The sequence below is a fragment of the Choloepus didactylus genome, chromosome 14 (genome assembly GCF_015220235.1).
Source record: "Choloepus didactylus isolate mChoDid1 chromosome 14, mChoDid1.pri, whole genome shotgun sequence".
NCBI lineage: Eukaryota > Metazoa > Chordata > Mammalia > Pilosa > Megalonychidae > Choloepus > Choloepus didactylus.
The window spans coordinates 46,835,489-46,863,352 of record NC_051320.1 but is presented as its reverse complement, the minus strand read 5'-3'; the positions used below and the strand labels follow the sequence as shown (position 1 = coordinate 46,863,352).

The 27,864-nt window shown below is 36.5% G+C and overlaps 1 protein-coding gene and 1 pseudogene across 4 annotated transcripts in view; one reads left to right on the top strand and one right to left on the bottom strand.

The window, feature by feature from the left end:
- Positions 1-3,981: 3,981 nt before the first annotated feature.
- Positions 3,982-5,784, top strand: LOC119509228 (annotated as a pseudogene).
- A 6,465-nt stretch (positions 5,785-12,249) lies between these two features.
- The window catches only part of SLC26A7 (solute carrier family 26 member 7), a 112,178-nt gene continuing 96,563 nt past the window's right edge, over positions 12,250-27,864 (bottom strand). For 3 of the 4 annotated variants that reach the window (XM_037802926.1, XM_037802925.1, XM_037802927.1), the window contains 5 exons: positions 25,719-25,767; positions 17,967-18,067; positions 13,947-14,001; positions 13,761-13,864; positions 12,250-12,781 (listed from right to left, as the gene is read on the bottom strand). In XM_037802926.1, coding sequence (XP_037658854.1) covers positions 12,746-12,781; positions 13,761-13,864; positions 13,947-14,001; positions 17,967-18,067; positions 25,719-25,767 — 345 coding nt within the window. In that variant the 3' untranslated portion in view covers positions 12,250-12,745. Of the gene's footprint in view, positions 12,782-13,760; positions 13,865-13,946; positions 14,002-17,966; positions 18,068-25,718; positions 25,768-27,864 lie in introns of those variants that run through there. The other variant, XM_037802928.1, reaches the window with a different exon arrangement.

Genomic DNA, 27,864 nt, shown 5'->3' with positions numbered 1-27,864 from the left:
GCAGCAAGGTGAGTGAGCAAGGGGAGACCAGCTGAAGAGCCACCCAGTCAACCCCCAGCATCATGAGAAATAGTCACAAACATTTGCAGTAGTTTGTTAAGAAGCAACGAATAATTAACATGGTGCAATTCACTGCTATAAAGGTCATCTTTGTATTGATCCAAAATCTTTTTCCTAACAGGTTGCATTTACTCAAAACAGTTTCTGATAAGCAATAAAATATAGTAAATTATAATTGTAAGTGAATGTCTCGATTTCCCCTTATCATATTGCAGTCTTTAAAATGAAGTCATACAGAATTAATGCTTTACTACAAAAGAGCTTTATCAGTACAAATTTTGAGAGTTGTCACAAACTGACAAGAAAATTGGAGAGCTGAAACTTCTAAATCCTTCTCAGATGGCGTCTTAGAAGATGCCTGCTTACTCCATCTGAAAGTAGAAATTCATTTTCTAGGTGTCAAGGTGAGGAAACTGCAGTGTAATTATGATTACAAACTGACAGGTTTAAAGTGTTCAATGGGGAAAGTAGCTTTTTCAAAAGAAATTTTCTATTTACCACTCAAGACTTATGTCAAGCAACTGCCCCAGCTTAGCCTGTCATAACTACCACAGCATTCTCAGTCCTTAGAAGGTGTCAAATCTCTTCTCTTCAGTTGATTCTTAGTTTTTAAAATGTCTTTCTACTTTTTAATTATGATCTACTGATAATTTCATTCATCCATTCAACAAACACATTTTAAACATAATAGTTAATGGGCCAGGAATACAACAATGATTAATATATACTCAATGCCTTTAAAAGCACATAAATGAATTATTACAAAATATTGTCAGTATAATATTAGAATAAAGAACAGGATGTTAGCAGAACATAGGCAGGCATCTAACCTACTTGGATGAATTGTAACAGAGAATCTAATTCAAATTTTATATTTGAATGTTGGCAGCTTTTAAGTCTCACCTTATTCTCTTCCTTGTCTGCCCCACATCTGGGCAAGCTGATAAGAAACGCTGGTTATTTCTTCCTTTGGCACCAGTGGGAAGTTCAAACCACATGCTTGTGGAACCCTCACCCTGGTCCCACTCCCTAACCACTATAAAAACCTCAAGCCAATTTCCTTTCCTTGTTCTATCAAGCCATTTTTGGACCAGCTTGGGAGCCTTCCCTGCTATCCCCCAGAAAGTCTCATTATGTGAGATATAAACCTTTTCGTACCCTCTGGTGCACATCTGGCATCATCATCCTCAAGCCAAATTTGGAGGGAGGCTACAAAACAGGTGATCACAGAGAGGTTTCTTGAATGACATCTGAATGACATCTTTAATTGTGAGTACTTATCACATTGGATTATAATTCTCTTTTTACCTATTTGTCTTGACAAGAACTATCTAAGGTCCTTGAGGGCAAGCAGTTACCCATTCTTTTATACATATCAACTAGCATGGTACCTGGCACATAATAGATGTTCAATGTTTTTAAAACATGAATGATAAGCCAAGGGAGTATAGATTTGAAGAAAGAGAGAATGGTCAAAAATATGAAAAATAGAGCCAATAAGAAGAGGATTGGAAAGTAGTCACTGAGTTTGGGAACTTCCAAGTCAATGATCATCTTTGCCAGAAAGTTTTACTAGTGTGGTGGGGGCAGGAGTCAGACTGCAAAGCCTTGAGATGAGCAGGGAGATGCAACAGTGTTAACTAGTCTTTCAATAAATTAGAATGGAAGTTATTCAGGAGAGAGAAACTCAAGAAGAAAGGAAAGGCAGAGAAGGAAGCATGTCAAATGAGGAATTTTTTTTGAGGTGAGGTAAGAGAATTTCAAGATTATTTATAGACTATGCTTACATACAGTCAAGTAGAAAAAGGTTGAAGATAGTGGATAAAGAAGAATTAATTTAATAGTGCAATAGAGCAGTGGCCAGAAGAACAAGATGGCAGTTTGATTAAAAAACAAATCTAAACTAACAAAACAAACTGGGGAGGGGGGGGGCGGGGTGAGGAGCTCCAGGTAGCAGATTTGACCATGATTAGGAGAAAGGATATTATCTCAACCAATGATGCTCAAACATGTATTGTCAAACAACATAGTACAAGATCTTTAGGTAAGTAGGGAATATGTAGGCAATTGAGGGGAAAAAGCATAATGGCTTTCTGAAGGTGGAGGCAAGGTTGTCTGTGGAAGACCCTTAGAAACAAGGTGAAAAGGGAGGATTTAGAATGTGGTGATGGTTTAGAATACTTGAAATAGGAATGGGAGAGTCACAGAGCATAGGAAGTGAAAGCATTGACAGAGACACTGAAGGTCCACTTCAGGCTGGAGATCAGGAATTTTCAAGGACATCAGAAACGTGATCATCTTCCAGTCCCCTCATTTGGATGCCGAACAGTCTGGTGGGGTCTATAAAACCACAAGAGTTGGGGTCCAGAAACTCAAGACCACAAATCTCAGATACCTCCACATTTTTACCCTGAACTGCAATTAATTTTTCTATCAGTATGTCCTGTTTTACTTTATTCTTTCTCTCTCTCACATGGGCATTAACATGGTGAGGTTGCCCTGGGCAAGTGTAGAATAGGAAAATACCCAGTGAGGTCCCCTGGCATCTCTTCTGTGACTTGGGTTACAGAACACTGGTACACAACTTTCAATTTTTTACAATTTCCAATTTCTTTTTTGGATTGTGAGAGGTATTCCAAATATATGTTTTATTAATTTTTGCATCTTCTAAACGTTTAATACAATTGAATGCATTATCTATAGGAAGAGAATCACTTAAAATGTGGAAAAGGAATATAATAGAGTAAGCATGCTTCAGAAAATGAAACCTGAAGACGTACATTCACACATCTGGCAGTGATTCATAATTGAATATTATTTTCTCTCTAGTTATAATGGTTTACATCAGCCTCAATCCCCAAACTGAAAGTAGCTGAGTAATATTGCTGGCACCATCTCTTTATCTCAGCTCCATATGTGCAGAATAAAAGGTTTAACTATAATTCACTCTGTTGGCATTACACAGGGAATTTCAATGAAGGTGTTGAAAGAAAACAATTACCCACAGAGCCTTAGGCTGGAAGGAAAAATCTCTCTCTCTTTTACGATGTGTTTCTAATAGATACGTGTGAGGAGTAACCTGGAGGACGGGACTGTTTTCTTATATGACTGCATCAATATCTTTTGGTAACAGTATAAATTTGTGAAACAAGGAAGAGGCTTAAATCTTCCATGATGGAAGATATTGAATAAAAACTTCCATCTTAGGAAAACTACTGAAATTCATTCAAAATATATATATAGGGATGGATAATGTGTTACAGATACTTTATTGACACTGAGAAACTAATATTGATCAAACCTATGGTAAATTTGATATGACTATTTGTAATGTGACAAAGCCATACACACAGTTCTTACCTGCCCAGCAGAGCACATGATGAAAAAGAAGTGTTAGATTACAGAGCTTTCAAATACCAGATAAAGAAAGCCTTTGTGATTACGAATCTAAAACTTTAGGGTACAAAACTAAAAGGGATGATTGTTTTAAAATCCTTATTCATAAGCTGATCCCAAAGAAATTCTAATTCACTAGGTCTTGTGTAGGCACTTGAATCGGCATATTTAGCAAACACCCATGATGATTCTGATAGAGATGTTATAAGGACCACATTTCAACAAAGATTTAGGTGGAAGATAACATGATTGTTTGATTGACTTTAATTGATTAAACCTTACTCCTTTAAGCTAGACCCTTAATACTGCAATATTTTCATTGGCTCTGCAAAGAGCAGCAACTGCCAAAAATAGGTTTACAATGAGGCAAGAATTGTATGTCAATCTTGTTTTTGGCAGCCATGCTGCTATTCTCAAATTCCAATTCCAGAGCCAAAGCAAAAGACTGGTGTCCAGGTAGGCAGCTTTGGAGAATGGGCAGGCTCTGCTGCACCTGGGCTGGTCACAGAGGGGGAGGGATTGTCAGTCAGTGTGGGATCCACTCCTGCTGAGGAGACGAGCATCGACAGCAGCACCATGGCAACAGAAGGACCTTGAAGGCTATGTGGGATTTGCAAATCTCCCAAATCAAGTATACAGAAAATCAGTGGAGAGAGGGTTTGGATTCACACTTATGGTAGTCGGTGACTCTGGATGGGGAAAGTCAACATTGATCAACTCTTTATTCCTCACAGATCTCCGTTCTCCAGAGTATACAGGTCCTTCCCACAGAATACAAAAGACTGTACAGGTGGAACAACCCAAAGTTTTAATCAAAGAAGGCAGTGTTTAGTGTTTAGTTGCTGCTCACTACAGTTGAGATATTTGGAGATGCAGTGGATAATGGTAGTTGTTGGCAGCTTGTCATCAACTACATTGGACATGGACTGACACCATTGGATATTGAGTTTATGAGACACTTAACATGAAAAAGTGAAATCATCTCACTTATTGCCAAAGCAAACACACTCACATCAGAGGAGTGCCAACAGTTTAAAAAACAGATAATGAAAGAAATCCAAGAACATAAAATTTAAGTATATGAATTTCCAGAAACAGATGATGAAGAAGAAAATAAGCTTGTCAAAAAAGATAAAGGACCGTTTACCTCTTGCTGTGGTGGGCAGTAATACTATCATTGAAGTTAATGGCAAAAGGGTCAGAGGAAGGCAGTATGTTTGGGGTATTGCTGAAGTTAAAAATGGGGAACATTGTAATTTTAAAGTTTGTGCCAGTTTGGATGTATTATGTCCCCCAAAACACCATGTTCTTTGATGAAATCTTGTGGAGGCAGACATATTAGTATTGATTAGGTTGGAATCTTTGGATAAGTTGTTTCCATGGAGATGTGACCCACCCAACTGTAGGTGATAGCTTTGATTAGATTATTTCCATGGAGGTGTGGCCCCGCCCATTCAGCGTGAGTCTTGATTTAATCACTGGAGTCCTATATAAGAGTTCAGACAGAAGGAGCTCGCTGCTACAGCCAAGACAGACATTTTGGAGATGGCCACTGAAAGCAGAATTTTGCTGACACTTTACTCCAGAGAAGCTAAGAGAGGATGAAACACCCCAAGAGCAACATTCTGAAGAACACACAGGAGCTGAGAGAAGAGCTGGAACATAACTCAGGATCAGCAGATGCCAGCCATGTGCCTAACCCTGCTAAGAGAGATTTTACAGATGCCATTGGCCTTCCTTTGGTGAAGGTATACTCATGTTGATTCCTTAATTTGGACATTCTTATGGCCTTCAGACTGTAAATATAAAAGCCAATCCATTTCTGGTATTTTGCATAATGGCAGCATTAGCAAACCGGAACACAGTTCTAAGAGATGCGTTGACAAGAACGCACATGCAGGACTTGAAACATGTCACTACTAATGTAAACTATGAGAACTACAGGAGCAGAAAACTGGCAGCTGTGACTTATAATGGAGTTTATAACAAAAAGGATGAAGGGCAGCTTACTAAAGCCCTCTGGTACAGGTAGAAGAAGAAAGAAGGGAGCATGTAGCCAAGCTGAAGAAGATGGAGATGGATATGGAGATGGAGCAGGTATTTGAGATGAAGGCACAAGAAAAAGTTCAGAGACTAGAGGATTCTGAAGCTGAGCTTCAATGGCACCATGAGCAAATGAAAAAGAATTTGGAAGCATAGCATAAAGAATGAGAGGAAAAACATCACAAGTTTGAGGACGAGAGAGCAAACCAGGAGCTCAACAACATATTAGAACAGAACTCTTCAAGAACCTTGGAAAAGAAGAAGAAGAAAGAGAAGAACTTTTAAACCCTCTACTGACCACCAGTTACATATTAGTTGCCAATATGCCAGCTTGGACATCAGTATTTGTTGGATCCATTTGACCAATTTGCACTAGTTTTATCCATAATAACGGATTTAACAGCCTGACAAAAATTATTTTGTTCTCGTTCTTGATGGAGATTAAGATGCCTTGAATTGTCAAGGGTTGTTGTGTACTTAGAAAGTAACAGCTCTAAGTACCTTTCCTACATTTTTTAATTAAACAAGTGTCTTCAGTAATGCAACACAATATTATACTGTTGTACAATCATGTTCTGGTGGTTTGACTGTTTATAGGATATTCCAAAATAAAAGGACTCTGGAAGGTTTTCACTGAGCATAAGTTGCCATACTATGATGAAAACTATGCTTCTCTGTGATAATTATAATACAGAAGTTCCATTCAACGAAGCATATATACTAATGTAATTCAGTCTAACACATTTGACCCTGTTTTTTGACACTTCCATTGTTTACAAATACACGTGGAAAAAAAAACCTTTAAGGACTCTGAACCTAGAGCTCTTTTTATAACCATTTTATTTCTTAGTTTTGGATTCTTCAAATATATACTATTCTCATTTAGTGCCCTCTTTAGACAGAATCTAATTACTGCTTCATTTTTGTAGTAACATTTAATTTCAATATTTTCCATACATTGGCCATGTTAAAATAGAGTCTTTCATATGGTAGGAATCAACAAGGAAACTTTCCCTTAACTCCCTTTTTTACACTTTATGGTAAGTAGCAGGGGCAAATGCATTTGTGATCATTCCTAGGCAAAATTGTGACCAACCTGTTTCTACCTATGTGCAGTTTATTTTACTAGAAATGGGAAATCATGGAATCATTTTTTCTCTTGAAGAGAAAAAAGTCATCATCATGTATTTCTGTAGGTTTTTTTTTTTTTTTTTGGTTTATATTATAAAAATTCACATAATAAACAAAAGTTGTGATGTTTAAAGAAAAAAAAGGAAAGAAAGATAAAGACATGGGTCCAAGCCCCAGGAAAAGCTTTTAAGTGGGAAGAACTGTGTTTGGCCTCATGAAGACCGGACGCACTGTGGCTGTAGCAGTGGCGGGAGGAGGGGTGGTTATGTCACCCTCTGCCCCCCCCCCCCTTACTACCCCAGCCTACCTCCCCTCACCTCTTAATTTGCCTCCCAACACTACATCTACTCCCGCATTCTCAGCAGCACCTAAATCTCCAAAAGACATTTCTATCCATTTTTTTTCCGATAGAAATTTATCCATGCTTTGTTCTCTCAGGTCCTTGATGACAGTGTCTTACAAGTTGATTAAATGACTAGGTCTTTCCAAGGCTAATGCCATATGTGACAATAGTTTATAGTGTTTTTACCTTTCTGATAATTACTGCAGCCTAAATAAATGACAACTTCAGGCCCCTTGGAAGACTAAGGTTGCAGACATGGATAGTAGATATTTGAATTGAGGGGACACTTAGATGCTCCCGAAATTGTACCACCCTGGGGCCAGCCATGCCAACCAATCTCCTCCATATATATCCACTACCCTCTCTACACCTGCCCTTATCTTCACTCTTGGTTTCTCTCCCCAGATTCACCCAGTGTCCAGGCACTGTGATCACTGCCCTCCCTTTTTGCTCTCTTAGGCTTAGACTAAGTAACGGCATCTTCATTTAAACAGTAGTTCCCTTGCTACAAATTTAAGAAAACAGGGAGCATGAAAGATTGGAAACCGTGGAATATGGACCATGATGTAAGGAAGCACAGGAACACAGGTGTGAGATGTGGTAAAATGTAGATGTCTATTTGGAAGACATATTACAGTCCTGTGTGTCTCCTCACTCTTCTGTCCTCACATGGCCAGGAATTCCTTCAAAACAAGGAGGGAAAAAGGCAGCTCTAGCAGCAAAGGAAATAAGAATAAAATTCTAGCATTTTTATTTATTTTATTATTGAAACATTCCATTATATTTTTTAATATAGCAATTGTTCTTCCAAGCATGGGGTCTTACTGGACTTATTAACTAGCCAATTTCTAAGTGTGGCCATAAAAATAAAAATAGGTCCAAACAGGAACAAATAGTAAAAAGCTTTCCAAAGGTACTAGGGAGAGTGGTCTTTATTTTATTTAGGAGAGAAAGGAGATGAGTTTGACCAAATGACATTCCTGTTGCTGAATCAATAGAAAATGAAGGAGGATTTTTATATAATGAGTATTTTGAGAGCAATTATTTCAGAGCATGTAGCCAACTTGCAGTTACTGAGCTTTCTTTCCTTCAAAAAAAAAAAAAAAACCCAGAAAGCTCTCACTTTAGGACTCTGCTCTGCAGCCTGTCACTGTGACAGCTGGTGGAATTAAGCATGTTTCTGCTGCTATTTTCTTTAAAACAATACGATAAGCTAAAGAAAACTAGCTAATTCAATTCTATCTTCTTCAACCAGATGGTTAAGCAAGAGTCATCACCAGAATATAAGTCGCAGCATCTGAATAGTCATTGATATACTGCAAACCCATTACTGTCCCCTTAACTTCACTCGGTTTCTCGGCCACAATCTAGGCTTGAGTAGCCAGGTAGGTTTAAGTCATGTCTATGCTAACTACTGTCTCTAGCAGCAGAATACTTTAACCAACCAATTCATGATTATTTATAATGTTTTTGAATGTGAAAACATCTTATTGTACTAGAGACACATAAAATTCTAGTTAGCCTGGTTTTCAGACATGAAAAAAGGAAATAAAAAAAATTGTTCAGGAAATTTATAACTCCTATTAATTGCCTGTTCTGTCACCCTGTCTAGGGATGAAACACCCATCCTCTGCTATACTTCCTATTCTCTTTCCTTGATTTATTCTTCTTCTTGGCACATATTATCATGTAACTTACAATAAATTTATTTTGAATTTATTCTTTTCATGTCTGTTTTCCTTATTAGAATATAAGCTCCATGAGGGCAGTGATTTCTTTTCTGTGTTGGTCATTGTTGTATATCCCAAAACTGCAATAGACTAGTGTACTAGTTTGAAGCTGTCGTGTACCCCAGAACAGGCCATGTTCTTTCAATCCATTCCCGTGGGTGCAGACCTGTTGTGGGTGGGAACTTCTGAGCAGACTGTTTCAACTGAGATGTGATCCGCCTCATTCAGGACTCCCCTTACTGGAGTCCTTTATAAGAGGATAAAATACATACAGAAGCAGAGAGACGAAATTCAGAGATCACAGAGAAAAGCCGCAGAGAAGCTGAGAGGAAGCCGTGAAGCCAGAAGGTGGAAGCAAAACCTGGGAGAGAAGGGCAAGCAGAGGTGGCCATGTGCCTTGGCAGCTGACGGAGGAGCCCAGCCAGTCTTCAGAGACGGTACCATCCTGTTGATGCCTTAATTGGGACATCTTCACACCCTGAGAACTATTTGTAAGCTAATAAATATAAATCCCCATTGTTAAACGCCCATCCATTTCTGGTATATTGCATTTCATCAGCTTTCATTCAGTTTCATTCTGTTTCATCAGCAAATGAAACAACGGTAACCTTTAAAATGCTGAAGATCAGTTTCATTAGCAAACCGAAACAACCAGTAACCTTTAAAATGTTGAACAATGTTGAACTCAGGCTAGGAACTCAGGAAAGACAAATAAACAACATTTCATAAATGGAGAACCCAAACAAATAAAAAATTAAAGTGTATACATTAATTAAGATTAGAACAAAAAGGATGTAAAAAAGGGATTGTGCAAATGTGGCCCAAAGTACCCTTATCAGCAGCCCAGAAATTAAAGCACAATATCTTACGGTTCTAGGTTGAAATTTTGTAAGAACAAATTACCAAGAATAATAGATACTTCCAGGAATCTTCAACACATAATACTTTATGGTCAGTCTAAGAAAGCAATATGTATTATTTGCTTTGCAGGAGAGTAAATACTCTGAATTAATGGGCACAAATCCATTTAAGCATAATAGTTATCATATTTCAATTTATTTCCATGTAAATTGGTTGTTACATGCTGAGTTAGTACAAAGAATTATAAAAAGGATAATTAAATGCATTGTAAAATACAAAAAATAAGTGCAGCATATTAGCCTACATGATTCTTAACTAAAAATCTTTGGATTGTGAAAGCACCACTTAACTCCCTATTTGAAATCTGGCATCAAACTCACTGCCAAAAAGCATATTCTATATCAAATTAGATCATCATCCCACAGAATACAGAATGTCCATTTCTAAGACATATGTATGTTCAACAACACACTAATATATTTTGGTAACCACTAAATGTCAAACATTATCCATAGGGAGTGTTAACACATTAATGTTTTCATTAAAAAGGAAAGATCTCTTTCCTCATTACATTACATATTTATAAAATAGAGATCTGTCAAATAAATTACTGCAGAATAGTTCAAGTTAGGTCTTATAATACTTGAAACATATAATCAGGGACAAATAACCTTTAAAATGAAAGACAAATGGTGAAATTGAAGGTCAATTAATTTGCAAAAATGTAATGTTAATAGTCTTTTCCTGGTTACATATTTTATGCTTAATTTATATGTCACTCTGTTAGGTCCTTAACAATCTTATGGGTCAGTTTTAAGTTTTTTCCAATTTTATTTTGCCATAAGTAATATGGAAATAGTTTATCATAAATAAAAATAAGGTGCTCTCATAAAAATAATTCAGTGTGACTCCAGAAACATTCCAGCATCAGTGCCAGATTATTGTTCTTGGTCTATCAATACCTGATTTGAAATAGACAGTTACATTTCAGAATCTTGTGTGCCTAAAACTCATATGCAACTTTTGGACTCTCAGAACTCAATTTCAGGGAGTTCCTTTAGGTCATCAGTCATTGGCCTTGGCATGCAGGAAAATTCTTGGGACAAGAGGCTTTATATAATGTGGTTTGGTCTTTCTTTACTTTGAATATAACATTAACAGTTGATATTTAAATTATTTGTTTCAAAGTTTTATCCATTAAGCTTTTACTATAAACACTGAAATGCATTCAAATATAAGTGCTAGACAATACTGTGTCAGCTTTAACAATAAAACCATCCATTGATTAACTATAATGATTATCATGTCATCCATGGTCCATAATCTTCAACAAATTAGAAAATTCCTGCAGTGCATGAATTCAATTATGGGCTAAAGTTGCATAGCAAAACATCAATTTATACATTAAAAAATATTTTTTCTTTCCTTGACTCTCCTTGACTCATGTTGATCTGCCAGTGTCCAATGGACTAGGGATGGTAAATATCCCCACCATCTACTACTGGAATAATTCAATTGAACAAAAACAGGGCAAAATTCCTTTCTCTAAGGAAATTTTACCTCCACCTTTCCCTGTAACAATATTTGTTGGGAATACCAGTTGTCCTCACTCAATTCTTCCAAATTAGTATAAGTGATTGAGTCTACCTCTGGGACAAAGGACTATTCTTTGTAATTCATTTCAATCAAAATTGAAATGACTGGATAAGTTATGAGAATTCAAAACATACTTTTTTCTTTCCTTTTCATTTTATTATATTGTTCCACCTAGAACTTAATATTAAAATTAAGGATCATATGAATGTTCACCCCACATTTGCTAGGAACCATTATAATATATCACTTGGCACTCGACTTTACTCTTACAGATGCCCATGACAGCACCTAAATGGCCAGCCTTTCCATTTTAGCCTGCTTCTCAAACTCACCTGGCTGTTTCTTACACTAGTAATTTCCAGAATAGTTAAAACTCCCTAAGACTTTAGCATGATTATGTATTTACACCCATCTTTGAAAGTTAATTTTTCCTCTTAGGTAAATCAATTTGCTAGATAAAATTGTGAAACTCCGTGTATTTACATGTGATTGAAAGTATACATACAAGCATGAAAACAGTAACTTACAGTTCAGTCTGGCCTATGGTGTTTATTTGCTATTTATCCTGTCAATTTGGTGGATTTACAGATAATTACACATCTAACTGCTCCTCTAACAAAAAGAGAAAAAAAGAGGAAGAAAAGCATGCTATGGGGCTCTATCTATATTGACATAGATAGATAAAGGTATTATAATATATTGACTGCCTCTCTGAAATAGGAAAATCCCAAACTACTAGAGTTAATCATACATTGATCTAGCACAAAGGCATTTTCTCATCTAAAAATCATATATGGTGAAAATATATAAAATGTGCAATTCCACATTCTGTGGCTCCAACTAAACTTAAACCAAAAAACAGAGCTTCTTGTAGGGGTGGGCTATGGCGACTAGAGCTATCAAGCCTTTCTAGTATTCATAGCAAAAGGACACAATGTTAAGAAATTAGTTTTGTTGAGATACCAATTATCTTCCAGATATGATAACATTCTTGAATACTCCCACAGATATGGAAAACAATGATTTCTATTTTGTTGTTGGTTGACATTTGACTAATTAACTTTCTGTTAATTTCATATCATATTATATAGATCAATATTTGACCTCGCTGATATTTAATGAATTTTCTTTGTAGGGGAAAATGGCAAGTTTGCTAAATTGTTTTTATGTATTATTTGCAGACCACCCTGGATTTTTTTTACAAATGGCTTGCAAATATTCCAAATCTTTTATCTTATGACAAAGATACTTACAACAAAATAGTAATAAAACAATACAAAATACCTTGGTAAAAGGGGGAAAAACCATGTTTACCTTTCAGTACACTAAAACTAAATGCATACCAAAGTTGTATATAAAACAACTATACAATAGTCTACTAAATGAACCTGCTTACTAACAAAGATTAGGAAACAACTGTTGGCAAACCTTGACCAGTGGCTCCGTGTTTATTAAGTCACATTATCTTGTTGTACAAATGGTCACCTGTAGTATCTAAACAACAGAAAAGGTCATGCAAAATGCGAGAGGATGGTCTCTTCAGGACAGTTGCTAAACACAGGAGCTGTACCGCAGCAAGAGGGTCTCAGACTTCACTGTGGTCACTGAGTTTGCTCAAATTCTGAAATATAAGAAGAAATAAGCACATGCTACCAACCTAATTCTTAAATCGGTACCATAAAAAGGAACAGTAGTAAATGAAGCAAGATGTTCATCCAGGCTAAGAAAGTGGCTATTCTATGAGGCAACAGATTATAACAATTTAAAGCTCCAAGTTCAAGATCAGACTGCTGGTTTTAAAACCAGCTCTACCAATTTCAAGCAGTGTAACTTCCCTGAACCTCAGGGAAACAATCTACTCATGAGGTTATGATGAATTTAGTGAATTAATATAGGTAAAGCCCTTAGACTATTCCTGGAACATATTAAATAATAAATGTTAGGTATATAATAATAATAATGATAACAATATTCTGTAAATACATACTGTTCTGATTGAATATAATAGGGATGAGTCTGGGAGGCACCAAGTGCTGTTCTAGAGATGAAAAAAAGCAAACTGATTCAAAAAATCATTGAAAATTTTTAGGAAAACAAAGCTCTAGGAATAGTTCTAAAACTATAAAGCCCAGTATTTGGAAAATAACTTTTGACACTTCAGATCATGTGAGCGCTGGGCTCCACAAATAATATTTCCAAAGATTCCAATATAGCTTAGAGGCAAGGGTATCAGGTTAGGGAAAAAAAAAGGTATATTTAGAATTTTTTCATTTGAGAGAAGTGGATTCAAATTCCCAGCATAATGAGTCCTGGAAGAAGCATTTATTTTACAAGCAAGTGGTTTGTATTTAGTAGGTAATCACTAAATCTTCTAAACAATGATACTGTTGGAAGATCCAATTATTACGCAATTGTTCATAACTGGTCCAAAAAGGGAATGGAAACTGTCCTTTACTTATAGAAGAGGCCTCTGAGGAAGAGGAAAATTTTAGCTTTTAGGTGCCAGTGAAGTGATAAGCTAATATAAACAATGCAAAGGACTTGATTTTACATTCTAATTCTTTTCTTACAAATCCTGCCTGCCAACTTACTCAACTTACCTTACTTGAATGGATAGTACTTATTGCAGCAGATACTGATTCAAAAAAGATGGGTCTCTCTGAGTCTAGAGTTGCACAGTACTGCATTGCTTTTATCAAGGAAGCTACAAGAAAGCACAGGCAATATAAAGATACGTGGAGCAGCAGATGGCTCACATTCAAAGTTAGCCAACGACACTCTCTTACCTGTGCAATGGGCTAATAAAACATCCACACTCCTGCTCTTACAGTCCATGTAAACCTGGAGGAATTAAAATAGCATGCCTACAATTAATTTAGGATGGCTGGCAGGAGGGAGTAAATTGGGCTTCAGAAGAAACTTGAGAATTTTCCAGTAAAAAAAAAAAGCCAATGTTTGTGAAGCCAGGCCACCAGAGGGAGACGTTGTTACACAGTCGGGCACAACCTGGCAAGTTTGTTAAAGGGACTCAGCAAACTAAGATTAATACAGCAAGGCATCTATTTTTACTGTAACTAAAATAGACTGTTTACATTTTCCACTTCATTTAATAGAAGTAACTTATCACATTTACTTCCCATAAGAATGATATAAACTTTGTTCTCAACCTTCTTTTATTGGAAGTCAAGGGCCTATTTGTGTACGGGATGAAACTATTGATTTACTGCTTACTTTAATATTTCACATTAATTTCAGCAGATTCATGGACTCTCTAAATACCATTCATGGATGGTAAGTTGCAAACTATTAAAATCCAAGCCAAGCATAACTGCCAAACTTCCATTTTTAAAGGTCCATCCAGGGTAAGAGATCCTGGAATCTCTTGGAATTGCTTGGAATACTTTAGAGTTGTGCCTCCTTTAAATCCTAAAATATGTCAAGTAGGAACAACTTATTGAAGACCTTGATCTCAAATTCACTCAGACTGACTAGTCAGTTCAAAGTAAATCTGGAAATTTTAGTAACAGGATTTGGTTATAGAATAGTGATACATCTTACATTTTACAATGCGTGTGTGTGTCTGCATTTACAACACATTCTAAGGGTGTGCACAATACAGAAAAAAATTCTTTCATATTCTTACAGCAGTAAGCAGTTCTCTCTACATGTGGAAAAATGTGAAATAATAGGAGATGTATCACTCTGAGTATAAAAAATGAATGGAGGGATGAATGGAATGAGATTTGAACCACTGAATAAATGACTGCTGTTTTTGTAAGTTAAAATAATTAAATTCAAGGTGACCGCTCCGTGTTTGACTTTTTCTTACGCTCAGTGAGGCACGAACACATTGCTATGGTTGGTTTGTTGATGCTGATAAATATAATCTCCAGTTCACTGACCTCTCCAGTGTCCCAAACAGAAGAATAAATGGAGGTCACCCCACTTCCTTCAACCTACAAGTCCCAGGAGAATGCTACTTTAACTAAAGCAAGGAAAACAATCCAGGAGTGTTGTTAGAAAGTAGGAACACATGCATGGCTAAGAAGCTCCTGCAGCCCTTTATTCTGGAACCTCTTCCAGGGTGGCTGGAACTAAGAAATATATTGTTGTAATGATATTATTTGCATTTTAAGAAATGACTTTCATCAAATGAGAACGAAAAGAGCCGTAAGTATTATTGAGTATTTACGAACTGCTATATGCTTAGTTAGGTGCCTTACATGCAAAATATGATTTCTAAGCCTCACAACAACTTGACGACATGGATGTTTTTACTTCTTATTTACAGAAAAGCAAACAAATACCTTGGCCAAAATCACAAAACTGGTGGTTTTGTATATATGGATAACAAACACCAGGCCAATGGCAAATATGATTTTCTGCCAATTTAAAAAAAGCAAATCAATTGATTTATCCATCATTCCACTGATTTATTCTGTTGTATAGAACTTAAAAACCATTAAGATGAATAAAAAATAAAGCCCTTTTCAAAAATCCAAGTACCCAGATTATTGGAATGCCTCTGAATTAGTTCCTAAGCTCAGTGAAAGGAGGAAACAATTTCCCCCTCTATACTAACCCTAAATCCTGATGTGAAATATCTAGAGGGCAGTCAATAAATATTAGGCATATTCAGAAACACTTAAAAATGCAATTGAGCAAAAAATATACGTTCTGGTCTTTTCTAGTAAAAGGACAATCCTGGTCTAGTGTTTCTAAAAATATGACCCTTGGACTTGCAGCAGAATCACCTATGATTGTTTGAAATGAAGATTCCTGGATCAAAACCAGGCCCGGAAGACTGCATAAATGAGCATCCCAAATGATCCTTATGCACATAAAAGCTGGAGAGTACTTGGCTAGACCATGGCAACAGTTAGTAAATAAGAACATAAAACACAAGAAATCTGCCAATGAAGTGGGACTGTGCAAGTTCTAGATGCAAGAAAATATGAAGCAGTCAGATTGAATTCTATGCCAAAATTGTGCAAAATTTATATAATGAACAACAAGAAAAATAAAAGCATTGTGCATGTTAAAAAGTTAAAAATTTCCCCAAACTAGCCACTAGATGTTAGGCCCAGTTATTTAAAAATCTATTATTTTGCATAATTTATTTTCCTTTCTGAATATCTACTAATTCCAGAACAAAATCAGAATTATATCACTGGAAGCTAACTTTGGCAGTCATCTAGTCCAATCTCCTCACTATTTCAAAATGAATCCAGACAGGTTTGATGATTGCCCCAGTATTTCACAGCCAGTATGAAAAAGCTGAGATTGCACTCTTAGAATTTCACTCACTGGGTTGCTTCCCCCTCATGCACTCCCTTCCCTCATATCTTCATCGGAAAGCTACACTGAAATTTGCCTTGCGTACTATCTCAAGTTGAAAGATTGAAAATCTCAAAGCAAATTAAAAATATAAATAATAAAAATAAAATATAAATTAACAGAGACACAAGTTATGCAATACCACAAGAAAACAAAATCTACAATGTGAAAACTTTAAAGGCTATTGATCTTAACTTTTTAAAAGTCAGTGTCAGATTTCCACTTCTGGCCATGATGAGTAACTAGTACAAGACTATCACATCCTCCATAAATAAGTAGAACACTGGACAAAAATACGCAAATGACTTTCTCAAACATTGGGCAGCAGACAGCATATGACAGAGTCCCTTGAGAGAAGAAAAACTAATGAGGCGACACCTATGATTACCCTGATATTCTGTCACAAAGCATTTTCTGGGTCACAGTGTGATGAGGGGGAATCTAAGTAAAATGCAGCAGCCTTGCTGAGCTGAGAAGACAGAAACAGGGCCCCAGTGGGCTTGGATGTGTGAAGCATGTGGGACAGAGTAATGAAAAGGGGAAAGATATGCAAAGGCAGAGCTCCAGAACATTTTATGGGGTTTTGATTAAATCTTTGGCTGAAGGCAAAACCATACTTACATAAGATGAGACCCTATGGGGACAGAGAAAGAAAAACTCCTGGGAAGCAAATACCAAGATGAGGTGAACTGAATTTTATACAGCAGAAGCCAGTGGACAGCTGAGGACAGTTGAGGAACAGCTATTGCCCCACCCTCAAGACTCCCTCAGCCCCAATTTAGGGAATTTATGGAGGGAACAGAAAGAAATAAGTAATAGGGCAAATTATTTGTTGACTTAGTATTTCTCAAAAAAAAGAAAGAAAGAAAAGAAAAAATCCCGGAAGAGTGCAGTTTTCCTTGAATTGGTAAAGGTTAAGTGCTCTTCTGTGAGTTAAATCAATTTTAGAGAAATAGCTTTATTTCTGCAAGTCTTGACCATAGAGACCCTATGGAGAACATGGGGTAGAGGAGAGGGCACCATAGCCCAAGAGGACAGAGAAAAGCCCTGACATGAGTATCTGTCAAACTTGTACCCAGCCATGATGTAAGAGAGAACAGACTCTTGCTCATGCACCCTGCACCCTGGAGGGGACGTTTCTTCTTTCTAGAAACCCTGCCAGCTGATTGCCCAGTAGACACCATGCCCAGTTCCATCCCACATCTGTGTTCTGCTCTCTGACCTCCCTGTGTGAATGCCCTGCCCCCAATCCTTATGCTTACACACACGGAGAAGCTTGAAGGGATCTCTCAGAAACAAACCTGGGGAGGTGGAGAGGCACAAAGCCCTACATCTTTTGGAGAGAGTGCGGAGAGACGCATGCTGAAACAAGCGGGTTCAGGACCCCAGAGCTGAGACAACGGCTGATGAAAACCCCTGTTACTTAAGTGAAGGGAAGGAATCAGTCCAAACCCAAGCTGTGTAAATACCTCAGCAAGCATGGAGACTCCAGAATAGTCAAAAAAGGTCAATCCACTGCAGTCCAGGATGAAAGAACATTTCTCAGTAGGGCAGGACTGCGAAGCTTCTTCTGTAGGAGGAACAGAGACTTGAATTAGGGCAAATTCTGCAGCAGCCTTTCTTAAATGGTGGGAAGACAGTAGTGGCCTCATGTTAACAACCCACTATCTCTGAATACTATTTAATTTTTTAACTTTTCAGTTATTATTTCTGAACTCTTTGATTACTATTATCAGAATGTTATTTCCATGCCTTACTATATAACTCAGGAAGACAGAATAGATTAGTTATCATTCTCATGTTGTAGACAGGCAAACTGTCAGAGGTCTTCTGTGATTTTTGAAAGGATACCTGACAAGTTAGTGCTAAGCAGAGACAGGGACCGAGGTCTCTAGACATTCTGCATAGTGCTGTTTCTGTAATGCCATGCTGTTTTCTAAATACGTATGTCCGGAGTTGGAACCTTATTCTGTAGTGCCAAAGTCTCGTTCAGTTGCATCACACTCGAAGGCAAAGACCCCTGAAACCTAAGCTCCATTTGATTCATGGTCAATCTGCCTCCAAATGTACCTGATGGATAAAAATGATTTTACTTAGGAGATCATGCCCTCTTCTCATGGACATTTCCGGGGCCACGGTTTCCTCATGTGAGGCCACATCTGGGCTCCCTCCAAAGAGTGAAGTGGCTCAGAGCCAACCACATAGGCTAAGATTTCTCCCCTTAGTAGGCACAGTCTATCAAGTAAAATCCAATTTTATTTGGATTACAAAATTCTCTGAATTATAAATTCTTAATTGGAATAATTCTGCCATTTAAAATGGCCAAGATTTTCCCCCTATATTGGCTACAGAAAAATGAGAATTAGGTCATCCTCCAATTAGCATTGGAGGGAAGTTTGAGGGAAGTAATACCTTTAAAAAACTGCTGCCTAGAGGTAAAAACAGGTGAGCAGAAAATAAAAAAAAATAGACACTGAAAATTTATATATAGTAGTAATTTTTAGGGAAAGGAGAAATGCTACAAAGTAATTTTTAATGTATTTGAAAAGTGGTATCCAGGCACAGGATTTGTTTTCACATGTCACCTTGAGATCTATATTCATATTTATTAATTAAAATAATAATCGTAGAGCATGTACTATGTTCATGAAACTTTTAAAAATGTTGTGTGTGATACAAATGACAGTAATTTCCTATTCCTTTCTTCAAGGGCTTACAACCTCCTTGATGGTCAAGGATAGTATTGGTACATAAACAACATATTGTTAAAAATGACAACATGAAAAAGCCTGGGAGAAGTCCTTTGGAGTAATCAGGGAAAGCTTCATGTAAAAAGTGGCCTTGACCTTGGGAAGACTGTTGCTGCAAAGGAGAGGCTAGGCCTCCCTATAATTGTGCCTAAGAGCCTCCTCCCGAATGCCTCTTTGTTGCTCAGAGGTGGCCCTCTCTCTCTAGCTAAGCCACCTTGAAAGGTGAAATCACTGCCCTCCCCCCTACGTGGGATCAGACACCCAGGGGAGTGAATCTCCCTGGCAACGTGGAATATGACTCCCGGGGAGGAATGTAGACCCGGCATCGTGGGACGGAGAACATCTTCTTGACCAAAAGGGGGATGTGAAAGGAAATGAAATAAGCTTCAGTGGCAGAGAGAATCCAAAAGGAGCCAAGAGGTCACTCTGGTGGGCACTCTTACACACACTTTAGACAACCCTTTTTAGGTTCTAAAGAATTGGGGTAGCTGGTGGTGGATACCTGAAACTATCAAACTACAACCCAGAACCCACGAATCTTGAAGATGATTGTATAAAAATGTGGCTTATGAGGGGGGACAGTGGGATTGGGGGGGCCATGGGGATCACACTCCTGTTTGTCTAGTTTGTGGATGGATGAGTGGAAAGGTGGGGGAAGGAAACAAACAAACAAACAGACAAGGGCGCCCAGTGTTCTTTTTTACTTTAGTTGCTCTTTTTCACTTTAATTATTATTCTGGTTATTTTTGTGAGTGTGGTAATGAGGGTGTCGGGGATTGATTTAGGTGATGGATGTACAACTATGTAATGGTACTGTGAACAATCAAATGTATGATTTGTTTTGTATGACTGCGTGGTATGTGAATATATCTCAATAAAATGAATACTTAAAAAAAAAAAGTGGCCTTGAAGGATTTGTAGGATTCCAAAAGTAGAAATGACATGAAGAGGTAAGAATTCCAACCATGAGGGACACCCTAGGTTGAACTGATGCTAGCTTAAGATCTCCAAGTCCCCCCTGCCTCCATTCAGCCAATGTGCATTGAGTAGCTACTACGTGTCAGGCACTCCAAGTGCCTTCTGTTCCTCCCAGGGGTAAGGGGGCTAGGAAGTTAGTATAAATTCAGACTATGTTTCCATTGGCCAGAAGCCATAAATTGGAACCTCACACAAAACTGAAAGTATCACAACTGATCTAACCCACTGACCACTCAGCAGTAATCATGGCCATTCCCTCTGTCCCTCATTAAGCAGAGGATCCCTGCCCCCATACTAATGCAGGTGCCCTTACTTTGTTCCTCAGGTAAGATGTGCCACTGCTCTCAGAGATAGGAGGCGATTAAGATCATGGGAAAAAGAAAAATACATCTCCTAAGCAAAATGGGGATGTTGATTGGTAGTTGTTCCTTTTATCTCCTCGCCCCATAAATACATACACCTGCACACACACACAGCCCCCACTGAGATAGAAAAAGCATATGTGCATACGTGGGTACTGCATTAATTAGTTTTTAGATACTTTTATTCCACTTTGTTTAGAATTATAGAGTCAGAATTACTAGAGAAATATTAAAAGAGGTTGCTAAGACATTTGGCTCATTTTTAATCTGTGACATGTATTTCCTTGCATATTTTTTATAATTCATAAGTACATTTTATATCCAATTTGGAAAGATTTGAGTTTTCAGAATATGAGAATCTCTAACAATTGTTAGGTAACAAACTTTTCCAGAAAAATTCAAAAATGTGTATGTTACCTTTCTTTTCCCCCTTTTGGTCAAGAAGGCATTTTCAAAATAAGATTACAGTAGCTAAGGGATTTCAAATAGAGTTGAGAGGCTATCCTGGAGGTTACTCTTATGCAAGCTCCAGCTAGATATCCCAAATGGCCATACTATGCCAAGCCCTAACCAACAGTAGTCCCAAAATACCGAGGTCCTTATCTGAGACTCTATAAAAGTTTCACTCACTAAGTTTATCTCTCAGAAACTTAAATCCACCAGAGTGTTCCTATGCCAGACAAGTCCTAAAACCCAGAGGCAACAGCCTCTTTAAAATCAACAACTGGATCAGCCTCCTTCCCCATAATATTGACACCCCTTTTCAATATGAGCAAATTAGGGTGGTAAAAAAAAAGAAGTATATATCTACATATATTTAATATATAATACATATGTGTTTATATTGAATTAAATATTTTCATACAAATTTTTAGTAAGTCTAATCATGTTTGCAATGTACCATGGAGTTTAATATTTGAAGGGTTCCTAGGCATATCCTTTTGAACATGTATGTTTTAGAGAATAAATTTAAATGGTTTCCTTAAAAGCAAGGGTGAATTGGAGCCAGTTCATACAGGCCCTTCAAAGTTGACTGTATACATCTTCTCCTGACTCCATGATTAGTGACTGCACGTTGCCAGCTACAAATCAGGTAGGTAGAAGTAATTATACCATAGAAATTAGCAAACATTACAAATCAGGGCTTTCCTCCCCTCCCCCAGAGTCGGTTGTTAAACATTTACCAGCATATCACAGCTAAAAGATGGGTAGCCTGCTAAATGTAAACAAACCAGTAACTTAAAAAATCTCATGGCTTTGATTAATGACTTACACCATTCACATCTTCTGCAATAGATCTTAAAATGACAAGGATGACACAAATTGATATTACAATTAATAAAGTCCTTTTCACCATCTACTTATCCACCAATGTCTTTTACAAAATAGTGCATATTTCAAAATAAGTAGATATCTAAAATTCATTGTCCAAAAATATCTGTAGAAAAAATGATCAGTATTGATATTTAATCCTAAACATTAAAATTAAATGAAATTAAGAATTTTTCTGGGATCTATAAGCCTTATCCTTTATTTACCATAAAAAAATAATAGCTTTGATAATATCTACAAGAGATATTATGTGTGGTAAAAAGAAACTACAACCTGGAAGAATATTAGCAATTATTTTGTTTAGAAAAGATGTCAATGCATTGCTTTAACTGAAATAGTTCACATAAATTATGATCTATAATTATATGGCATGAGTTCTATCATGCCAATTCTGTAACCAGAACACACATGGCTAATCAATCATGGTACTTTTTTTCACAGAGCTGAAGCAAGACCTTCAAATTTTTGTCAGCTCAGTGTGCTTCAGAAAGCCACTACTAGTTGATCAGAAGTTTTTTTGTCAACCTGAACTTAAAAATACCATGGTAAAAAACAATGTGTATATTTTATCTCGAGAGATCGATCACTGACTCTAAATGGCTAGAAAATGGTAAAAGGTACAGAAAACTCTTTAAGAAACAGATTTTTTTTCTTTTCTATCCTATCACACTTATTTCACTTTCAAATTATATTTGTCATTCTCTTTATTTTCTTGTAATTATTTCATAATTTAAGTAGCAATAGATTATTAACTATGAAAAGGTTTTGGTTTTATCAATAGTGATATAAATATATCCCTTCCAAGGTCTACAGAGTGTATTCATGCCATTGCTTGCTTTTTCTTCTATTTTTACACCTGAGTTTTTTCTCTGATGTTCCTTTAAACAAAAATATTTGTAGACTTTCAGACCATCCAAAACTAAACAAAAATAAAAACAAAGCAAAACAAAAAGCTCATTCCATGTAAGTGTGGATAAGTGCACAAAGTCTTTTCTAAATAAAAATCAGACATCCTTAAGGGTAAAATTACCAATTTACTCAAATGAAAATTTATATACAATGGACATATCTGAAATCTTTTCCAAAGTAAGTGAAGTTTTCTTTTACATGGTAACCAATCAGTTCTGCCGCTATACTAATTTTATGGCTATAAACTCGTGTTCTAAGCTTCTAAGTAAATCAACCAGTGAAATAAAAATCACAACATCCTGGAAAAGAGTAAAGTGAATGTACAGCTAATAACTTGCCTTTGGCAAAATGACGTAAGCTTAGAGCATGTGCAAAGGAGGCAGCTAATCTCTACTCCTGTGGGGTGTGGTAAATGATAGGCTTTATCTATAAAAAAATAGTTCAGAAAGAAAATTAACCATCAGGTGTGAGTGGGCAATTAACTCCAGACGTGGAAACCAGCTCATTCCTGTGGAAGATTCATTAACTCTCTTAATTAAAAAGTATTCATATTTGCATAATTTAGTGGTGCTTTCTATATACTTCAAAAGGTTCTTGACAGTCTGTGAGTCACACATAATTTTTTAAAAGAAGGCATTTTCTGTTGATAGCTATTTACTACTGATAAACAGATTTATATCTTTTTTAATTTCTCAAGAAAACAAAAAGAAACATTTAGGACATGCCACAGTACTATATTTGGAAAACATGTGCACACGTTACTGAGCATCTCATTCGTTCAGTCAGTCAGTCCATCAATATAAATGTATTTTGAACGTGATTAAGGACAGCATTAGGGTCATAGACGTGGAAATGTAAAAGAAGTGAAACCAAGAGTCAGAGTTTTCAGTAACTAAATTGGGAGGTGAAATTAAGAACACGAGCAAACATAACCTTAACATTTAAAGCCTAGGGAAGTGACAGCTGAATGTTGTTAATAAACAAGAGGGAGGGATTGGAGCACCCAAGATATTTTGTAGCATCAGGGGATGGACGAAGAGGGGAATGCTGGAAGAAATATTCTAATCACCCAGTTCTGACTACTATGAAAGGGCCACTGGGTGCCCAACGCTTCATCTGCAAGTTCTTAGAGAGCACAAGGCAGGAGAAAGTCAATTTGCCAAAAGAGGTCAGAAAAGACTAGAGAAGCTGACATCTGAGCTGCATCCATGAATGCACAAGTATCTTGCTAAATTCTCTTATTAATTCACAGAGTACATGTAAATATTTTGATTTTATATAAATAATTATTTCATCTGTGAATGATGAAAGTCGTGTATCTTTCTTTTTAATCCTTATGTTTTTTATTTATTTTTCTTGTCTTACTACACTGAATATGACTGTCAATACTACACTGAATAATAATGGTAAATGTAGATGTGATAGATCTATTGCTAAGAGTTTTTATTATGAATATATATTGAATTTTATTGTATGCTTTTTCTAAATCTGATGAGATTTTCAAAGGTGTTTTCCTCTAATCTGTTAATGATAATATATATGAAAACACACATATTCCCCCCACATACACACACTTAAATCAATCGTCTAAGATTTTGTATAGAATGTACATTTACAAAAAAATTGGCCTAACGTTTTATTTTCCTTTCTGACCACATCAAGTATTGGTATCAAAGTTATGTCAGACTTATAACATTAGGAAAATATGTCCCTGTGTTTTCTATTTTTAGGAAGATTTTGTATAAATTTTGAATTGTTTCTCCTTTGAATATGTGGAAAAATTCAGTGGTGCAGATATCTGAGTATGAAAATTTTTGTGAGAGAAGATTTTAGACTAATGACTTAATTTCTTTAACGGTTATAGAAAATTCCTCGGATTTTTTTACCTCTTAAATCATTCTGTGAAGTTATATGTTACTGGGAATTTGTCCATTTCATATAAATTTTGCTTTTTTGGCATCAAGATATTAGTAATACTGTCTTTTCTGCTTCTGTGAGGTCTATAGTGATATTCCTTTCTGCTTTTGATATTTGTTATTTGTACCTTATTTCTTTTTTTCTTAATCAGTCTTGTCTGATGTCTAATAGATTTTCTTATTCTTTTCAAAGAACCAAATCTGGGCTTTGTTGATCCTCTTAATTGAGCATTTGTCTTCTATTTCATTAATTTATATTTCTGTCCTTGTTTCCTCCCTTCTACTTTCCTTAGGTTCATTTTACATTTTAACTTCTTGAAATGTATGCCTAAATCACTATTTTTCAGCCTTTTTTGCTAATATATGCAGTTTAGTATATAAATTTTCCTTTAAGCACTGCTTTAGCTATACCCCATATGTTTGGATGTGCAGAATTTTTCTTATAATCTAGTTGCTTTTCTTCTCTAATTTCAAGTATTATTTCTTTTTTGATAGAAGTGTAATTTCAAAGAACATTTCCTAGTTTCCAAACATATGGGGGCTTTCAAGCTGTCTTTTAGTTTTAAATTTCTTTCTGTCATGAATTTCTAATTCCATGGTGGTCAGAAACCTATATTGTATGATAGCCATTGTTTGAAACATATTAAACTTCTGTTATGGCTCAGTGTAGGGTTATCAGAGAGACAGTAAGAGTCAGTCTCTACCATCTGTCCACCAAGAGAGAAACAGGATTAGGGAGGAGAAGGAGGCAGAAGAAGGAAAAGGAAGAGGAGGAAAAAAGGGAGGAGGATTAAGGAGAAGGAGGAGAAGGGGAAAGAGCAGTAGGAAGATGAGGTGGACGTGTGGGAGAAAGAAGAGAGGGGAAGAGGGGAGGCGGAGGGAGAGGGAGAGGAGGTGGAAAGAAGATTCCATTCTCTGGTTATTTCCAAGTCAGAACACTTAAAACTCTCCGTTCCCCTCATTAGCTAACTCACCATTGCAGGTGCCATTGGATAGAGAATTGAGCAATGTGTTTTGTTCACACTGAAATGAAAGCAAATGTAAAGGAGAATAATGTTACAAAAATTAATTTTTGTTCCTGAAAATAGTACATCACTCTTTTCTCCATAAAGCATAACAAAATAGCAACCCAAGAATAGTCTTTAATAATTATTTTTCATTGGCTTTTTTTCTAAATGATACATAAAAACAGCTTGAAATAACAAAATGATAATTAGTTCTAAGTATATATTTGTTCAGTAGATGATTTGTATTATCATCAGACTGTTTTCTTTAGAATATTTTCTGCAAGATTAAGCTTGTTTGATTTTTGATCAGAAATTGAACATTTGCATCTGTTTTTCATCTAGCATATCCAGTCAGAATTAATCTCATTAACACAGCATTCTGTGAGGGAGATGCACATAACATATATTTAATATTAGTCCCAAAGTTAATTGTTCATCTGTATCTCCACGAAAATGTGCCTTTGAAAAATTCTTGATTTACAGAAATGCTGGAGAAGAAAATGCTGTAGGAAACAGTTAAACTTGTCTGAAATTTCCAAAAATTGATGCCTCTAATGAGATTGCAGGCTATCTACTACTCAAAAATATATTATTGTTATTGTTGTTACTGAGGATGACATTTCTTGCATACTTACAATATAACCAAGGAATCTACATTAATCATTAAATCCTCAGAACAATCTTAAGAAGTTACTGGTCTCATTTTTCACACGAGAGAGCTAAAGCTTGGAAAGGTTAAAGAACTTGACCAAAGTCACAAAGCTAGAAAGAGCCTGGCTATGACTAAAGCTCATGCCTTTCTAATTTGAAACCTCATGCTCCTAAACACTACATAATGATGCTTTTCCCATGAAACCAGTGTTTCATCTTAAAGGCTAACTAGAGAAACTTTGTTTTCTCTTCTTGATACCCAGTGGAACAGTTCCTGCATTTTAAATCTGGCTCTGACAGTTATTGGCTGTACAATTTCCACCAGATTATTTTACATTTCCAAGTGTCAACCCTTCTTTTAAGTTAAATTCAGATAATGCCATATCATATCCCATATTCATATCATGGGACTGGTGATGAAGTTGGATAGCCTAGTTAAAGGGTCTGGCCCCTACGAGACATTCAGTGAAAGTGAGTTTCCTTTCTCTCCCTTTAAAAACACCCTGTCTGAAATCTCCCCTCTGAAGAATTCTGAATAATGCATATAGATATGGAGGAGGAGGGGGCATGGAAGAGTAATTTTACAAGGAGAAACCTGACAAACACTACCTCAGCCAGGTGATGAAGGCTAATATTAAATCATGGTGATAGTATGTATCCTTGATACGATGTAATGAAAATCCCCCCTTCACCTCTGTAGTCTTCTTCCCCCAAACCCATCACCCCAGTCTGACCATGAGAAAAACACCAAGAAGGCCCAATTGAGGGGCATCCTACAATATACCTAACCAGTTCTCCTCAAAACTGTCAAGGTCGTCAAAAACAAAAAAAAGTCTAAGAAAGTGTCATAGTCAAGAGAAGCCTAAGGAGAAATGACATTCATATGTGATGTTGGATTCCGGATGAGATCCAGGAACAGAAAAAGGACCTTACGGAATAACTAAAGAGATCTGAATAAATTGTGCAGTTTAGTTGATGATAATATAGCAACATTGGTTCATTAATTGTAACAAACACATCATAGTAATGTAAGATATTAATAATGGGGAAATTGGGTGTGGGGTACAGAGTAATTCTGTACTATTTTCTCATTTTTTCTGTAAGTCTAAAACTGTTCTATAAGTAAGATCTACTTTAAAAATTAAAAAAAAAATCTTGTCTGAACACAATAAAATTTTAGATAAACAACAGATCAAAACTTCTCTTGAAAACTGAAGACACAAAATAGTGATTGATATTATGTGAGTATTTGTTCCCTGTACAACACTGTTCATGCAGCCATCAAAGAAAAGTGCCCCTGATCTTCCTAAGCTTCTGCCAAGAGAGATATTTAATGATTACGTACAGGAAGGGCCACAGTATAATAGAACAGGGACTCCTTTTTGGTTTGTGTTTTGAATAGGACATGATTCTTCCTGTCCTGGAGCGATCCAAATGCTGTTCTCATCCCCACTGGCTCTTG